This window comes from Pavona decussata, unplaced genomic scaffold (assembly GCF_977016875.1).
Source record: "Pavona decussata unplaced genomic scaffold, jaPavDecu1.1 SCAFFOLD_232, whole genome shotgun sequence".
NCBI lineage: Eukaryota > Metazoa > Cnidaria > Anthozoa > Scleractinia > Agariciidae > Pavona > Pavona decussata.
This window is the reverse complement of record NW_028145637.1, coordinates 1,214,675-1,229,564: the sequence shown is the minus strand read 5'-3', so window position 1 is coordinate 1,229,564 and position 14,890 is coordinate 1,214,675. Positions and strand designations below refer to the sequence as shown.

Sequence of the window (14,890 nt, the reverse complement as noted above, 5' to 3'; positions counted from 1 at the left end):
ATTCTTGACTCCCTGGGATAATTTACTCTATTGATTTTAAAGGCAAAACTGATTCTACAGGAGCTAAGCATGGGATGAGAAACTGGATGAAGCAGTGCTACATAAATGGATGCAGATTCAGAGAGTAATTGAAAGGATCTCAACTACAACCAATTATCAGTTCCTCTGCTTCAACAATTTTTAAACTCGTGTCTATCGGATAGTAAAGCATTTTTTTGTTGCTGGGGACCTATTAATCTCATCTTTTAACTCCTCAGGGGTGGAGTAGCAGCAGAGGGAGACGCGTGGTACTTAGAGGAAGCAGCTGCGTGTATCACATTTCACCCGGGAGCTGTCACACAGCCTGAGCTTTTTACTTGCTCATTATGGAGTCCAAAAGCCCTCTCTCCAACTCTGCACAGTAATGAGGCATTAGTTAGCAATGTGATTAAACTGTCAAGTAACTGTCCACCAGATCTGAAGTCCAGTGAAGATGTGCAAGGAATTGCTACAGTGGCGTTATTACACAGTGCCTCCGAGCTCAAGGGCTACGAACTGGTCATTAAGCAGCTGGTTGATCCAGATAATAATGAATGGAAGGATTTGAACACCAAGAGCGTTTGGGATTCCTCAGGTACATAACGAAACTGTTATTGTGAAGTGTACAATCACTAACTCTTTTTCTACTGCTGACTCCAATACATGGGAGCCTACAGCTTGAAGAGTTTGGTCCCTTTGTACAGTGTAAACAAACCATTGATATGAAATCTATTTTGCAATCCAATAGTAAAAGATGATGTTATAAAGGAAATGACTAAAAACTGGATCATTGTATAATGCAGTTCCAGGGATTTGATTGGCGTAGAGGCCATTAAATATGAGCCATTATACCATGCCGGAGAAATAGAGATCAGCAAATGGTCTTCTAGTTGTTAAGCGAAATCAACAAGATCTAGCAATATTTCTTGATTTCTTTTTGAGACAAAATAATTATTCAGTTCGCACTTGCTAGATGTGAAGTGATCATAACCAGCTAGGTGCTACGTGCCTCGTAGGCTATCTGTAATCTCATTTCCAACGAGTGCTCTTGGAATAATTGTTAAATACAAACCGTGACCATTGTCACATGAAAATGATGTTATGTACGGGATCAATATTGTCAGTTATACATTTAGCTAGATTTAGGTTCTTTTCTTCTATGTAGAACTTACAGGTAGTAATAATCAAATCAGTCTCTCTATTTCATTGAAACCAGAAGCTCCAAATTGGCTCATTCCTTTCGCGGAAGCTTCATGTCCAGTAACAGGCCATTCCTGTTTTGCTGTTATCTGGCGCCTCAAGTCCTTCCAGTTCTCCAGACAAACGTCAGTGGCTCCTGAGTTTACTTGTATTGTACCCGAGTATCCAGACTTTAGTGTTACAATTCCCTGCAGCTCTGTTCCGGCTAATGAAGACTTCTGTTTGACAATAAAGGTATGCAACTTATGTATAAATGCACATTGCGGTTAAGGGCCAATAAATATTACAGTTGGTCACTAATAACTACCGAGCCATTCAATTAGGGCCTTTTGTGGACTGTCAAGATCGTAAGGCTGTCGAATTCATTGGTCTTGAGCACTATGAAATTTAAAACGTGTCGTGAAAGGCCCACGGCATGGGTGGACTACTATGAGGAGTAGCTGCGCGTTCAACGCTTTTGTCATGCTCGCTTTTGTTCCTCTTACAAAAGGTTAGCAATTCTCGTATTCCATGTTTTGGAGTGGAGTATCTCTAAATTTTCTCGTTCTATGTGTTTTGTTGGCACATCTTTTTCTAGAAAACTTGTTCTGTGTTTTGGTTTGCAACATAGTGCTTCGTCGACTCTAAAGTTACTCATCATACATGCTTATTTGTCGTTACTGTGCATTATAACTATGCCAATTTCACGACCTTTTGTCTTTTCAATTTATTTCAACCCAACCAGTCTCTTTCAGAGGTAATAACTAGGACGATATGGTTACTGGTGTACTTTTTATCTTGACCCTAAGGTCCAAGAATTTCCAAACAGCGAAATTAAAGCGGAAGGACTTTTGCCAGGCCCAGTCCTTCATATATCCTGCTCTCAGAATGTAAAGCTTTTGGAGGCTGCGACAATCAAAATTCCCCTTACGCTGCGCGAAGTCAAGAGACCATTGGCTACTAAGCTGTCTTCTGAGTATCTGAGGATATTACACTACAGTAGTGTAAAAGGTAGATCACCTGAATGGATTGAAATTACTGATACTTTGGAAACAGACGCGGTCGTCAGCGATGGAATAGTCACATTCCAATTGAAACATTTTTGTTGGTAAGTGGACATATGGCCTGGTTTGCCTTTAGTGCTTCGAGTCCCTGACGTGGGGGGTAAGTCTAATGTTATGGTCATCTTTGTAAATGCATGTCTTCGAAAAGAGTAACGAGTTATCGTAAAATATAGTTTACAGGTTTCTAATTAAGGAAGATAATAAATGTTTATGGCGCCATGCTAGCGCTCTTGCGCACAAAGGTTTACAATCCCATTTGAGTAATTCGAAAAACAATGTTTTGGATAGTTTGACTCTCCTTCTTTGGGTTAAAAGTGCTAGGGAACAGCACGGAAAACTGCGAGAAACACAATGTGTAACTGCACTTTGAATCAAATCATGAGGACTAATACCAAATACCAATGAATACCAAAGCTGAAATTGACAGCTCCTTTTTACTTCATTTATATCGCTGCAAATGTGTTCATATGATTAGAGACGGGTTATTTTCAGTAATATAAATAATATTACCCTTTAGATCAAATTTTTTCCGTGAAACATACGTGGCGTACGTTAGATTTCTCTTGGCAATGTATAAACAATTTTTGAGCGCGGAAAGCATTATGTTCAGTTCTGGGGACATATTCCCCAAGGAAAGTTTGAAATTTTGTGTCATTGACCGTTTCCGTGGAAGAAATGCTCCATTAATGTGGACCTGGAAGCCAGACGCCCAACTTATTTCCAATGTGCACATTATCCTTCGTTAGCATTAGTCTTTCCCAACGGTTCTCGTTTTTCAGGTAGCAATTCTAATGGGGAAGGGATAGAAAGGTTAAACGCGATACGAAAGTAGCGCGTAATTTTATTGGTTCGAGAATGTTTTCCTCGAGTGTGAAACCACACCAGGGAAGGAATAAAATTGACTAGAGATCTTTTTGGAATCTAGGAAGAAGGGGAGGCAAAATAACCTAGCAGCCGGGTTAGGTTTCACCAGCTCTGTTACAGAGAGGTGTTCGAAAGGTATACAAGGCACATAAGACGATTTTGCTCCCTGAAAACGAGTGGGAAATCTTCTTTTGTATTTACTTGTTTTCTTCTTTAATTCCAGGTTAGCAGCGATTTGGGATTCATGTAGACGTCCTTTTGACTTTATAATGAATCTGTACAAGAGGCTCATGTTACAGAGAGCAGGATTTGTTGCTTGCCTTTGTCAAAATGATAGATCTAACCTGTTGACTTTGTTTTGCTATCCTCTACACTTGAAAATGCAAATGTACGAACGCTTGAAGAGGTTTTCGTCAGAGTATGTTGTGCCTCGGCAAGGAGAAGGCGAGTCCGAAGCACGGCTGTCTGGTGAAGATATGCTGTTTGTGCACCTTTCAGACGCGTTTATTGTACAGCCAGAGTATACCAAAAACTTGTCTCTTGTGTAAGTGTTTCATGTTTTCATAGCTATGGCATGCAAACTTGAAATTCATATTTACAGTCTATCCACTGATTTAGCCTCAATCACCATAAATTTTGTCTATTCAATCTAGATAGTTACAATTTATAAACCCCAAATCTTTCTTTACACTACACCCTACAGTATTGTTGAAAATATGAATATGAATATTCCTTTTGCTCTAACTACAGAGCAGCCGTGCAAAGCGTTTGTGTTGATTGTCTCTTCAAATTTAGACGCCGTTTCTTGCTATTTGTTTTGAAATCTGGTCCCTTAGTCCAAGGCGAACTCACGGTCAGAGGTTGTCATTTTTTCTAGTGCACTTTTTGCTGCATACTACCTACCGCCTTTTGCTGGAAAATATGGCTGAAGGACGAGGCCTGAACAACAGATTAACAACTATTTATTTATCATTATTTATTTCAAGATTTGTACAAAGGCAGCTGAAAATACTATGGGAAAATTGTTCTCTCACTAGGTATTAATCACCTAATTGTCCCTTTCTTGCTACAGTATAAGAATGCTTAACCCAATTCAAGAATTCCCCGGCAAATTTATAGTAAGAATAATGAAAAATTTACCAACAGAAAAAAGGTTCACAAGTTCACAACTGCAACTGGTCATAGTTTTAAGGGTAGGATACTCCCATTGAAGACATGACTGAGTCTGGAAAAGTCAAAGGACTTTAGCTTATTTTTGAACGAAAAAAGCATAGTTTCAGCTATACCTCTTACTGTACATCTTTCTATATGTCTTACTCCCTGTAAACTTTTCAAAATAGTACTTTGTTGGTATAAATGTTTGCAAGTGCAACCCCAACACGACCAACACAGCTTTTATCGAAATCATATTTCAGCCGAAAGGTTTTCGTGAAGAAAGCATTAATGGCCTGATTGAGTGCGACCTCCCCTCTCCCCTTTCCCGGCCGCCCAACCACAACCCTACCACTTATTTGACCTTGTCAAGCGCACACTTAATTTTATAAAGAGCAGTGTTTTCAACCCCAGATTGAAATCATTTATGCTGGGCCAGCATAAATGTGACAGAAATCATCAAGACATTGATTACATTTACTTTGAGTGTTTTGGTCGATGAATTACAAACATAGTTTGACTAATTCATTTTTGTTCAGAAGAATTGAAAATTGTTCTTTTTTCAACTGATTAAATAATTATTATGCTGAATGTCAAACACCAAGTTGATTTCCTTTTATTACTATTTTTCGTTTCTATAAGGTTTCATGGAACTGAACTATCCGAGAAAAGCTTTCCTGTTGATGTTGACCTTAGCCGGCGCGACTTGCATGTGGATTTCTCCAAAGGACAGAAAAAGCAGGACACGACAGAAATGTTGTGCACAGTGTTTATCATTTTAAGGTCTCCAGCTCAGGTATTTTATTAAGAACTAAAGAGAGACCAATGTTGATAGTTGCCGGTTGGTCCACGCATAGTTAATTGAGGGACTGGTTATGAAACTTTGCCATGAAAACAATGGTGCTGCAATTTATGTTGGAAGGGCCGCGACAGTGCACAATCCTTTGTTTGAATGTTCGCACTACAGTTAAATTTCTTAACACGAACGTTTCTACTGGTCTTTGCTCCAATACATTTCAAAATCTATTGTCGTCTTTGCACTGTCAAGGCCAAAAATCCTAACAAAAACATATAACAAAGAAGTTTGTCAGGCTTCATAACCATTGCCTTTTATTTACTATGGTCCACGGAGCTTCGTAGGTCAGTTTGTTTTCGCCAATCGTCATGATCAGCAATAGAACCTTTAAAGGTTTCTTACAAACACGAGAACTTTTGTCAAGTAAATTGCTTAGAGTATTAATTTGGCATATTTGTGTAAATTCCAAATTGAAGTTATTATAGCCTGTTCCAGGCGTTCAGAAAGTTGCGATGCGATTGAATAACAAAAGCATGGAGACTGCGCCTTTACTTTATGATTCACAAGCATCGAAATTTGCAATGTATTTATAGTAAGAATTCACAGAATTCACTCAAGGAAAACGCGACTCCATGTCAGTCGACCTCAGTAACAGCTCTCAAGTGTCGTAAGCCAAACATTGGCGGTGCGTGGTTGCAATGATGTAAAGTTTTCGTGAATTGAAACTTTAAGCCAATCTTTTGATTTGCTTGGGGGCATACAAATTATCTTTGGCGTACTTCTTCCCTGAACTTGACATCAAGGAAAAGTTTATTTTACTGTCCTATTTGAATTTAAGGTGATACTTCGTGGATGTGTCTGCGACCACCGTTGTCATTTTTTTAATACAGTCGAGCTAGGTGAAGCGTACCCCCCCCCCCCCCCCAAGATTCTATTTATGCATCTATTATTTGAAAATTGAACCCATTAGTCGTTTCAAGAATTCAAATCAAAATTCTATTTCTGATTGGATTTAACGAACAATGCATGGCATGATATACAAAATGTAACGTGCTTTCAAATGGCGGCAAGAAACCAGAAACCCGGAAAACCCCTCTCAACAGGTTCAGAGCGGAAATTATTGATTTGTGTAATTGTGGATTTTCCAAAAAGCAGATATCTCGTGATTTTCAGCAGGCAACGCGTACTGCCAGAAAGGAAATTCGCTCTTTTCAACCGGGTACAGTGTAAGTGGGTCCTGTCGCGTAAGCTTACTAATGATCACCAGTACTAAATGGACATTTTATGACGTTTATACTTAGGTTTATTCCGTTCTAAACACTAGAATCTTGGCACACAGCAAAAACTGTCGACGCGGACAATAACTCTAAGCCGTTGCCTAGGCAATACTCCATTTTATTGTAATTAGCCCTCATTTCCATTTTTATCTTTTAGCTTTTATCACACTTCTTTTTATTCCCAAATTTTAGCACCCTTTTTGTATATATTTCCGTTTACGCGCTACATTTCTTAATTCGTTAAAGGCTATAGACTGGTAGCCGAAAGCTTATGTTTTTAAAAATTTTAACCAGAGAACGATTTTTACCTAATTTATTCCGTTAGTTTTTCAAAAATTGAAAAAAGATTGGACGCGTTTTATTATGATAAGCAGTTCTCTTTTTGAGGTATATGCAATAGTAGCGAAAAGTAGGCGAACTCACACTGAAAGATGTTCACTTCAGTTGACCTTCGACAATGGCAATGACCTTTTCAGCCCGACTGATTTGCAAGCGCTTGACTTTTTGCTCTTGATCAGATGAAATGACCAAATTTGCATAACATGTCGACAACATGGAAGAACGGTTTGAGCGAACGAACTGTTTCAAATGTACTGTAGTTTGAATTTTACAGGCTATTGCTTTTATCCGGTAAGAATCGATTTTAATTTGAACATTGATCCGTGCAATTTAAAAATGAATGAATGAAGGAAGGAAGGAAGGAAGGAAGGAAGGAAGGAAGGAAGGAAGGAATCGACTAATTGGTTCAATCTTCAAATAATCGATCCATTAATAGAATCTAGGGAGGTACGCTTGGCCTGGCTCAACTGTTAATCGTGGAACTGGTAGCGGCGACGCAAAACATCTACCTTCTCATATCACACAGCTTGCAAAAATGACCTGAAATGTTAGTTGCCTCCCTTTCAACAACTGATTGTCTGTTTTATCCTCGCTTTTACAGTTACCTTCTGATTCAATTTTCACGTACAATTTCCATAAACAAGGAGAAGTACGAGTAAGTATTTTACATTACGTGATGAAATATGTCAAAGATCATGAATTCAGTGTACCACCGACAAAAAGGAATAACGTGGGTTACAACATTACGTTAGTACAAATCGGTTTTGGTATTCAAGAATAACCATTTCTGAAACATATTCTCTTTGATCAAAATGATGTGTCACTTAGTTTTCAGATTTGTGATAAAAACATTTCTGTGGATTCGCCACTACTGTGTGAACGGTTTTGCCACTGACAGAGCCTGAGAAACGGCTTTCAAAAGTAGCTGCTAAACTTTAAAATAGCCACACTAGTAAGATATGAACAATTGTAGCGGTTTAAGTGTATAAGATTTATCTGCGTAACGTCATCCTTTCATGTCCTTGTAATCTCTCTTAAATTTGTGAGGGATATACTTTTGTAATAGCCTGTTGTATTCTGTTGTAGAGCTCACAAGTTTCCACTTTGCAAAAAGGACCCGAAGAGAAACACCCATCGTCCACCAGAGATAGCTTGAAAGTGACTCTCCTTGGTAGCGAGTGGGGCTCGTCAGCTGGTGGTTTGTCAACATTTAACAGAGAACTTGCTATTCATTTGTCACAGCATCCTGAAGTGGAAGTATCTCTCTTAGTTCCCGAGGGTGCTTGTCAAGACAAGACAGAAGCTCAGAGTTATGGAATCATTGTTGTTGACGCAAAGGCACGCGCCGGCTTCAAGGAACCTCTTGATTGGCTAAGCTTTCCACCTCGAGAACACAGAATTGATGTCATTATCGGCCATAGTGTGAAGCTTGGTCGACAAGGACAAGTTATAAGAGATTCTGCCCAGCAACCCAATTGCAAATGGATTCAAGTGGTACATACTGCTCCAGAAGACCTCAGCAAGAACAAAGATTACTCTGAGCCTACTTCAAAAGGCGAAGAGAAACATCAGGACGAAGTTGATCTCTGTGAACTCGCCGATCTTGTAGTGCCTGTTGGACCAAGACTGGAAGAAGCTTACTCCTCGTATCTAAGAAGAAGTAATAAAAATATTTTTGTATTTACTCCAGGGCTTTTTGAAAGGGAATTTGGGGACTTACAGCAATCTCCTAACAAATTTACCAAGTTTACAGTACTATTGTGTGGTCGTGGTGATGACGAAGACTTCGAACTTAAGGGATACCGCATCGCTGCTGAAGCGTTTACTGATCCCCGTCTAAAGGAACAATCGTATGAACTTCTCTTTGTGGGCGCCACAGAGGGAAAGGAGGAGAAGATAAGGAGCAGACTTGTCGAATGCGGAATCGATAATGACCAGTTGGTGGTCAGAAAGTTTACAAAAAGCAGGGAGAAGATAAAAAAATTATTGTTTCAAGTGGATCTATCCATCATGCCATCCAAATCAGAGGGATTTGGTCTTGTTTCCCTTGAAGCTTTGTCTGCTGGTTTACCCATTCTTGTGGGTAAAAGATCAGGATTTGCTCGAGCATTACAAAAATTACCTTTCGGTGACACATGCATTGTTCAGTCGAATGAACCTAAAGAGTGGGCAGACGCAATTGTAAATGTCCGTCTAAAGGATAGCGCAAAGCGGCTTGAAGAGGCCAAGAAACTCAGAGAATCTTATAAAGAGCATTACAGTTGGGAGGAACAATGTAGAGGCCTTGTGAAAGAAATGTGGAGAATGGTTAAAGGTAAATATTAAATTTCATTTCCGTCTTCCCTCCACTCTCGAATGAAGCAAAAACTAAAAATTTAGGACGATATCCCATTAAATGTACTTTTTGAAGCTAATTTCCATAACCAAGGAAAACACATAAAGTACCACACTGTAGATACCATTTGGAATCAAAGTAATTCAACATTCGATTAAATGTCTCCTCGGACGTTGATACACTTTTGCTAGGATTGATTGGCAAATGACAATACAGTGCAAACCACATTGCCCTTTATTGACTGAATTATTTTATTTTGGCTTCTTGCAACTATCAATAGTTGCCATAATTTCTTTCACTGTATGGAAGTTTTACTCTAAATTTCTTTTCTGCCCTTAAGTCCTCTTATTGCAAGGCTTAATGTATATTTGTTGGTTAGTTTGTTCTCATGACTCCTAATTTTTCAGGAGAGAAGATCCAGCAATCTTCTGCCTAGTAGCGTCCAAACCTTCAATTCATAGGAAAATATGCTGGGCCGTTTTAAAACCTAAGGTACGATGAGGTAGGTAGTGTTAACCTTGTTTCGAAAATTTTTTTCCACTTTTTGTAGGATTTGCTAATATGTTGGTTACATTTTTGGTTTTTGAGAAAATAGAGAAGAAAGAAGGACCTGTGATCAAGGTTTTGACTGTACGATATCATCTTTCGAAACAACAAAAAAGCATTTGGCGACTGACGTTCGTGTCGCGGTGTTTTTTAAAGATGGTACACAAAAACTGGTAGTCGCGAATTATGAGCTTTTAATAGAGTACTATGAACCCTGTATGTTGTTTATATACACATAACTAAGTCATCTCTTATCTTCGAATTTTTCATTTACACAATCAAAATAATAAATAAGTTCTTTAAGAAAAAATTGTTGTGCGACCTGACCTGATTTGTTTTGCTAAAAAATAACAGTCGAATCTTCAGAAGGAAAAGCTGTTTTCGTTTTTGTTTTCAGATCAGTCGTTGGAGATTCATTCACTGGTCATGCAGTCCGTCTATGATGACCTGCTACCAAGCTGTAGTACTAATAAAGGTTCTACTCATGACAGTCCGGCTTGTGGAACGGAGCTGACATAGAACCTGTTAAATTTACTGCTTGGATTCCAACCGGCACTCTTGTATTATTCAGCGACAGTAATTTTAGAAAAAATTCAAATGTGTTAACCCTTATTCGGATTCAAAAATTATATCCCCCCCCCCCCCGCCCCCGATCCTTGCCACTTTGTCAGAAGCTATCTGACATTCTTTGGCGATACTTGTCAGGGCCGTAGCCATACTTTCAGGTGAGGTGAGGCAAGTGCTGTTGGAGCAGAAGGCGCGAGCCTTGACTGGAGTTTTGGGGCATTCTCCCAGAACATTTATAATCTAGAAGGTCTAAAATGCTGTTTTTAGGACATGCTCGTGGTTATTTCTTCAAAAGTTGGTCCCGTTTAAGTGTAAAATTTCAGCACGTGTGATACTTGCACCAAGTGTCTCACTTCCTTTCTGCTATCTCGGTGGCTGCGACTCAGGGGTTTGGTGGGGGAACATTTGATTATCGTTTAAAAGAGTGGAAGGCCGCACCACCCCTTCATTTTGGCCGCTTTTTTTTCTCTCCGTCTTTCAACCAATTTAGTTTCTTGTATACATTTATTGCAGGTTTATAATAGGAATTGGAGGATTTTATAATGTCTAAATTACAGTTTATCCGTCTTTGAATTATGAGCTCAAAGGTCATTTTGATATTACGATTTCTGTGACCTTTGCAAGGTCTCTTTTTTGTGAATTTGCCCTCTTGTTTTGTCTGTTTTGCGACTAATATGCTTCTTTGACTGCTTGAGGATTTATCTGACTCATTTAAATGCGTGATATTTCTTGCAGTCTTTTTTGTTGACATCATGGTAATGGGATATAATCTGAATCTTTGCTTCGACCGTACAATAGCCTAATTATCTTGCAAGTTTTTGAAATACTTTTTGAGTTGCTCTTAACACCGACAACGTCATGGTTCTTTCCTCATAAGGAGCGTAGTCGCAAAATAAACAGAACAACAGGTCAAATTGTATTCAAAATAAAAAGAAAGCCACAGAACTCATAATGATGAAATGACTATTGAGGTCGGGATAATTTGAAACAAGCGACGGTTAACCACAGCGTTTTATTCGGTGAGTATCACCAAGTTAAATGCTCCAGTTCTTAGTAATACTGTAGTAAGCCGCTATAAATGTACACAAGAAGCTAAATGGTAGAAAGACGGAGAGAAAAAGCTGCCAACATGGAGAATGGGTCGTGTAGGCCTTCTACCTTTTTCAACCAGAACCGTTTTCAACCAGAACCGTTATGGCTGTTGGTTATGACGCATGGCGACGGAAATAACGACTTAAATTAACGCGGTCGGGTTTGGATGTCGTCTGCGAATTACCTTTTCGACCTTTCTAAGTTCTTCCATTCCAACCTTATTTGAAACATTTTTGTCGACAAACGTTTCATTTTAAACAGAGACTCATTCGAAGTCGCTCACCTTATAAGGGTTATGCTTTCAGGGCGCAATGGCAAATGTTATTTGGGAATTATTTTTTCATCTAACCGAGTATTTGTTTTATTTCTGGACAACACATAGACGATGCGAGTGCCCCGTCTTGTCTCATGCTTGCTACGGCCCTTAAAAAGGTTTTAATTGAATATATTTTAAAATATTGTAGATATCTGAAATACACGAAAAAAAATATATTCTAAAGTATTGTAAATACATGTATTATAATATATTTTGACCTAAATATCGTTAATATATTAAAGTATATTTTGAACTCTTTTAGAACGTCCAAAAAATTCAGAGAGATAAGAAATTACTGCTTATTTACTTCTTCAATTCCCCTCGCGCAAATTAAAAAAAATTGGGAAAAGAAAAGGAAAACTTAAGGGAAAGTGACGGGGAATCCTTAGGTAAAACCATAGGCCTTAAAGAATAAGGCTTCCTCTTGACAATGCTGTTTATGCACAAATGAAAAAAAAAAAAAAAGGTATTTGAGCTGTGAAATGGTAGATACGGTTGCGAATGGATTTTTTAATTAAAGATGATGTACAGTTGAAACAAGCGCGTTCGAAGAGACGGAAAATCGGATCAATTGACAGCTCAAGAAATTACGTCAAAAGCCTAGTTTCCATATGCACCTAACTCCGTCGCAAACAATCGTAAACAGCTTACGATGGCTTGATCGCAAACAGTTTTACGTTCATCCCCGACCAAACGCCGACCAGTCGTTCATCCCCGAGCAGTCGCCGAAGATCGCCAATGATCACAAAAAAGACGCAAGAGATAGAAAAAATTTCTATCTTTACGTCTAAAGCGAGAAAAAACGATATGGAAATACAATCGTAAACTGTTTGGGATTGTTTGCGATCAACGGGCGACGCTTTTTGTGTACGTGATACGTTTTGACGAATCAGAAACAGGTATAAGTAATGAAAATGGCGTCCGAGTGTGATTGTGGCAATGACGAGGATACTCCAAACAGTGTGAATTTAATGAATGTCATAAGGGAATGCCCCACCATATATTACAAAAAATCTAAGGATTGTAAAGACAAGAGTAAAAAGGCCAATGCTTGGAAGGAAGTGGCATCCAGAGCAAAATTGGAGGCCTACCAAGTGATGGCACAGTACAACACAATCCGTACGGCGTTTTTCGCGCCCTTTTCCACGATGTCACGAAATGAGGTTGGGTAAAGCAATCACGCATATGGAAAACAGAATCGCAAACACAATTACAAAAAGTGAAGGTGTTTGCGATCGGGCCATGGTTGTTACGTGTATATGGAAACCAGGCTTAAGGTTATAAATGACGATAACATGTTAAAAATTTACTGTTTATGTTTTAGGCTATATTTAAAGGAGGAAAGAAATCGAATTACAAATATCTTTATCTAAAGAATTTAAGACCTAAAACAGGGTTTCACCTGTTACTAAAGGCTGGTTTCAATATGATCGCGGATCGCAGATCGCAGATCGCGGATCGCAATAAGGTCTGCGATCGTCTGCGATCCTGCGATCGTGATCGCAGACGATCGCAGAAGATAGAACCATGTTCTATCTAAAGGCTGGTTTCCATATGATTGCGGATCGCAGATCGCAATAAGGTCTGCGATCGTCTGCGATCATATGGAAACTACTTCTGCGATCGTCTGCGATCCTGCGATCGTGATCGCAGACGATCGCAGAAGATAGAACCATGTTCTATCTCCTGCGATCGTCTGCGATCAATTGCGATTGTTTGCGATCTGCGATCGTCTGCGATCATATGGAAACCAGCCTTTAGATAGAACATGGTTTTATCTTCTGCGATCACGATCGGAGGATCGCAGACGATCGCAGAAGTAGTTTCCATATGATCGCAGACGATCGCAGACCTTATTGCGATCTGCGATCTGCGATCCGCGATCATATGGAAACCAGCCTTAAGGGTGTGTCATTAGTGTTTAAATGCTAGAGGGTAGAGTTCTGGGTCAGCCAGATTTAGTAACAATCCATAATTTGTGATTATCCACCAGACGTATAACTTATGACTACATCTCAAAATCTTTCAATCTAGAAATAAAACAAATTTTATACATGTACAAGGTTGACATTTTTTAGTATTTATATGTTGTTATTCTCAGCGAAGTTGAAAATGGAGAATGAAAGATTATGAGTACATATTAAGATTTTGACAACATTGGGGTCTACGGTGATTATTCACACGTTTTTTTTTTAATTTGTGTAAAATAACTGTTGACGTCCCTAACAATAAACGTAATTTAGCGAACACTGAAAATTCCCAATTGCAAGTTAGTCAACTACTATGAGAAGTAATTGTATGCCCAGATAACAAGAGCTACTGTAATGTCAGTGTCACAATAGACTTTGCAGGACATCGAAATTATTTATAAGAGTAAAAGTTTCTTACTTGGAGGGAGAAATACAAACGATTTTTGATGAACAGTTGCTTAACCGAACTCATTTTCTTGTCCATTTGTGTCTTGCATGGGTTTTGAATATTCAAATCGTTGTTTTTACCTCTCTAAATTATAAACCTCGCAGGAGACATTTTGAATAAATAAAAAAAGAGCGCTTTTCGTTAAAAGGAAAATATTTCCAACAATTCTTCTTTTACAAATGGTTTCTTAGGATACAAAGGTCAGTATTAACTGTTATTAACACACTTAGAGCTTAGGACTGGGGTACCTGTGGTAAAATGTTCTTTTGCTTATTTTCAGGATTATTCAAAGTCATTGAATTTGTCTAACATTGTCGAACTACATTTCATGTTTACGGAAAAGTAAATGTTCTCCATAAAAATAATGGTCTTTTTGTACAGAGAAGACCAAGTCTCAAAATTACCGTAAATGTATATTTAAATGAGATTCTTTTTCAAATCAACCCCTTCTTTGCGACGTTCTTGTGACCCTCGCTGACGTGGTTCGTACAATCGACAAAATCCAAACGATAAGTATCCTAAACTAAGAGTGGTCTCTTTGTTACCTTGTTTGACTAAGTGGCCAAACCATTACTTTGATGGTTCAGTCTAGGGTGATAGAGGTACGATATTTAACAATTAGATTATCGAGATTTCTATCGCGTGATCAGCTATCACGCATGGAAACCGAGAGCGAATAATCAAACAGGGTCAGGGTTTGAACGCCCGGGCCGCACCTCCCTACCCAAGCATCTGTTGTGTCCCCCCCCCCCCCCCCCGGGGATCTGGAGTAACGTTACGCATCAAGCGTACGTTTATATCCTTGTACGTTTTTCAATGTTTCGCTGTTTATACTTTTAAGGCGGGGGTACACCTGAAAGCTGTTTTCACGCCGCTTAAAATCGGTTCAACGGAAATATCTCGTTCGCGTTTCAAGCAATACAAAAA

The 14,890-nt window shown here is 38.9% G+C and overlaps 2 protein-coding genes across 2 annotated transcripts in view; both read left to right on the top strand.

Annotated features, from left to right (window-relative positions):
* LOC146458658 (uncharacterized) overlaps positions 1–14,890 on the top strand; it is a 199,860-nt gene that overhangs the window by 111,566 nt on the left and 73,404 nt on the right. Inside the window, exons 19-26 of the mRNA XM_085090500.1 lie at positions 258–613; positions 1,235–1,452; positions 2,007–2,305; positions 3,349–3,669; positions 4,920–5,073; positions 7,291–7,344; positions 7,776–9,003; positions 9,968–10,065. Of these exons, the coding sequence (XP_084946626.1) occupies positions 258–613; positions 1,235–1,452; positions 2,007–2,305; positions 3,349–3,669; positions 4,920–5,073; positions 7,291–7,344; positions 7,776–9,003; positions 9,968–10,065 (2,728 nt within the window). The remainder of the gene's footprint in view (positions 1–257; positions 614–1,234; positions 1,453–2,006; positions 2,306–3,348; positions 3,670–4,919; positions 5,074–7,290; positions 7,345–7,775; positions 9,004–9,967; positions 10,066–14,890) is intronic.
* LOC146458660 (uncharacterized) overlaps positions 1–14,890 on the top strand; it is a 113,845-nt gene that overhangs the window by 52,804 nt on the left and 46,151 nt on the right. Inside the window, exon 13 of the mRNA XM_085090492.1 lies at positions 11,046–13,779. The gene's annotated coding sequence lies outside the window, so the exon portion shown is untranslated. The remainder of the gene's footprint in view (positions 1–11,045; positions 13,780–14,890) is intronic.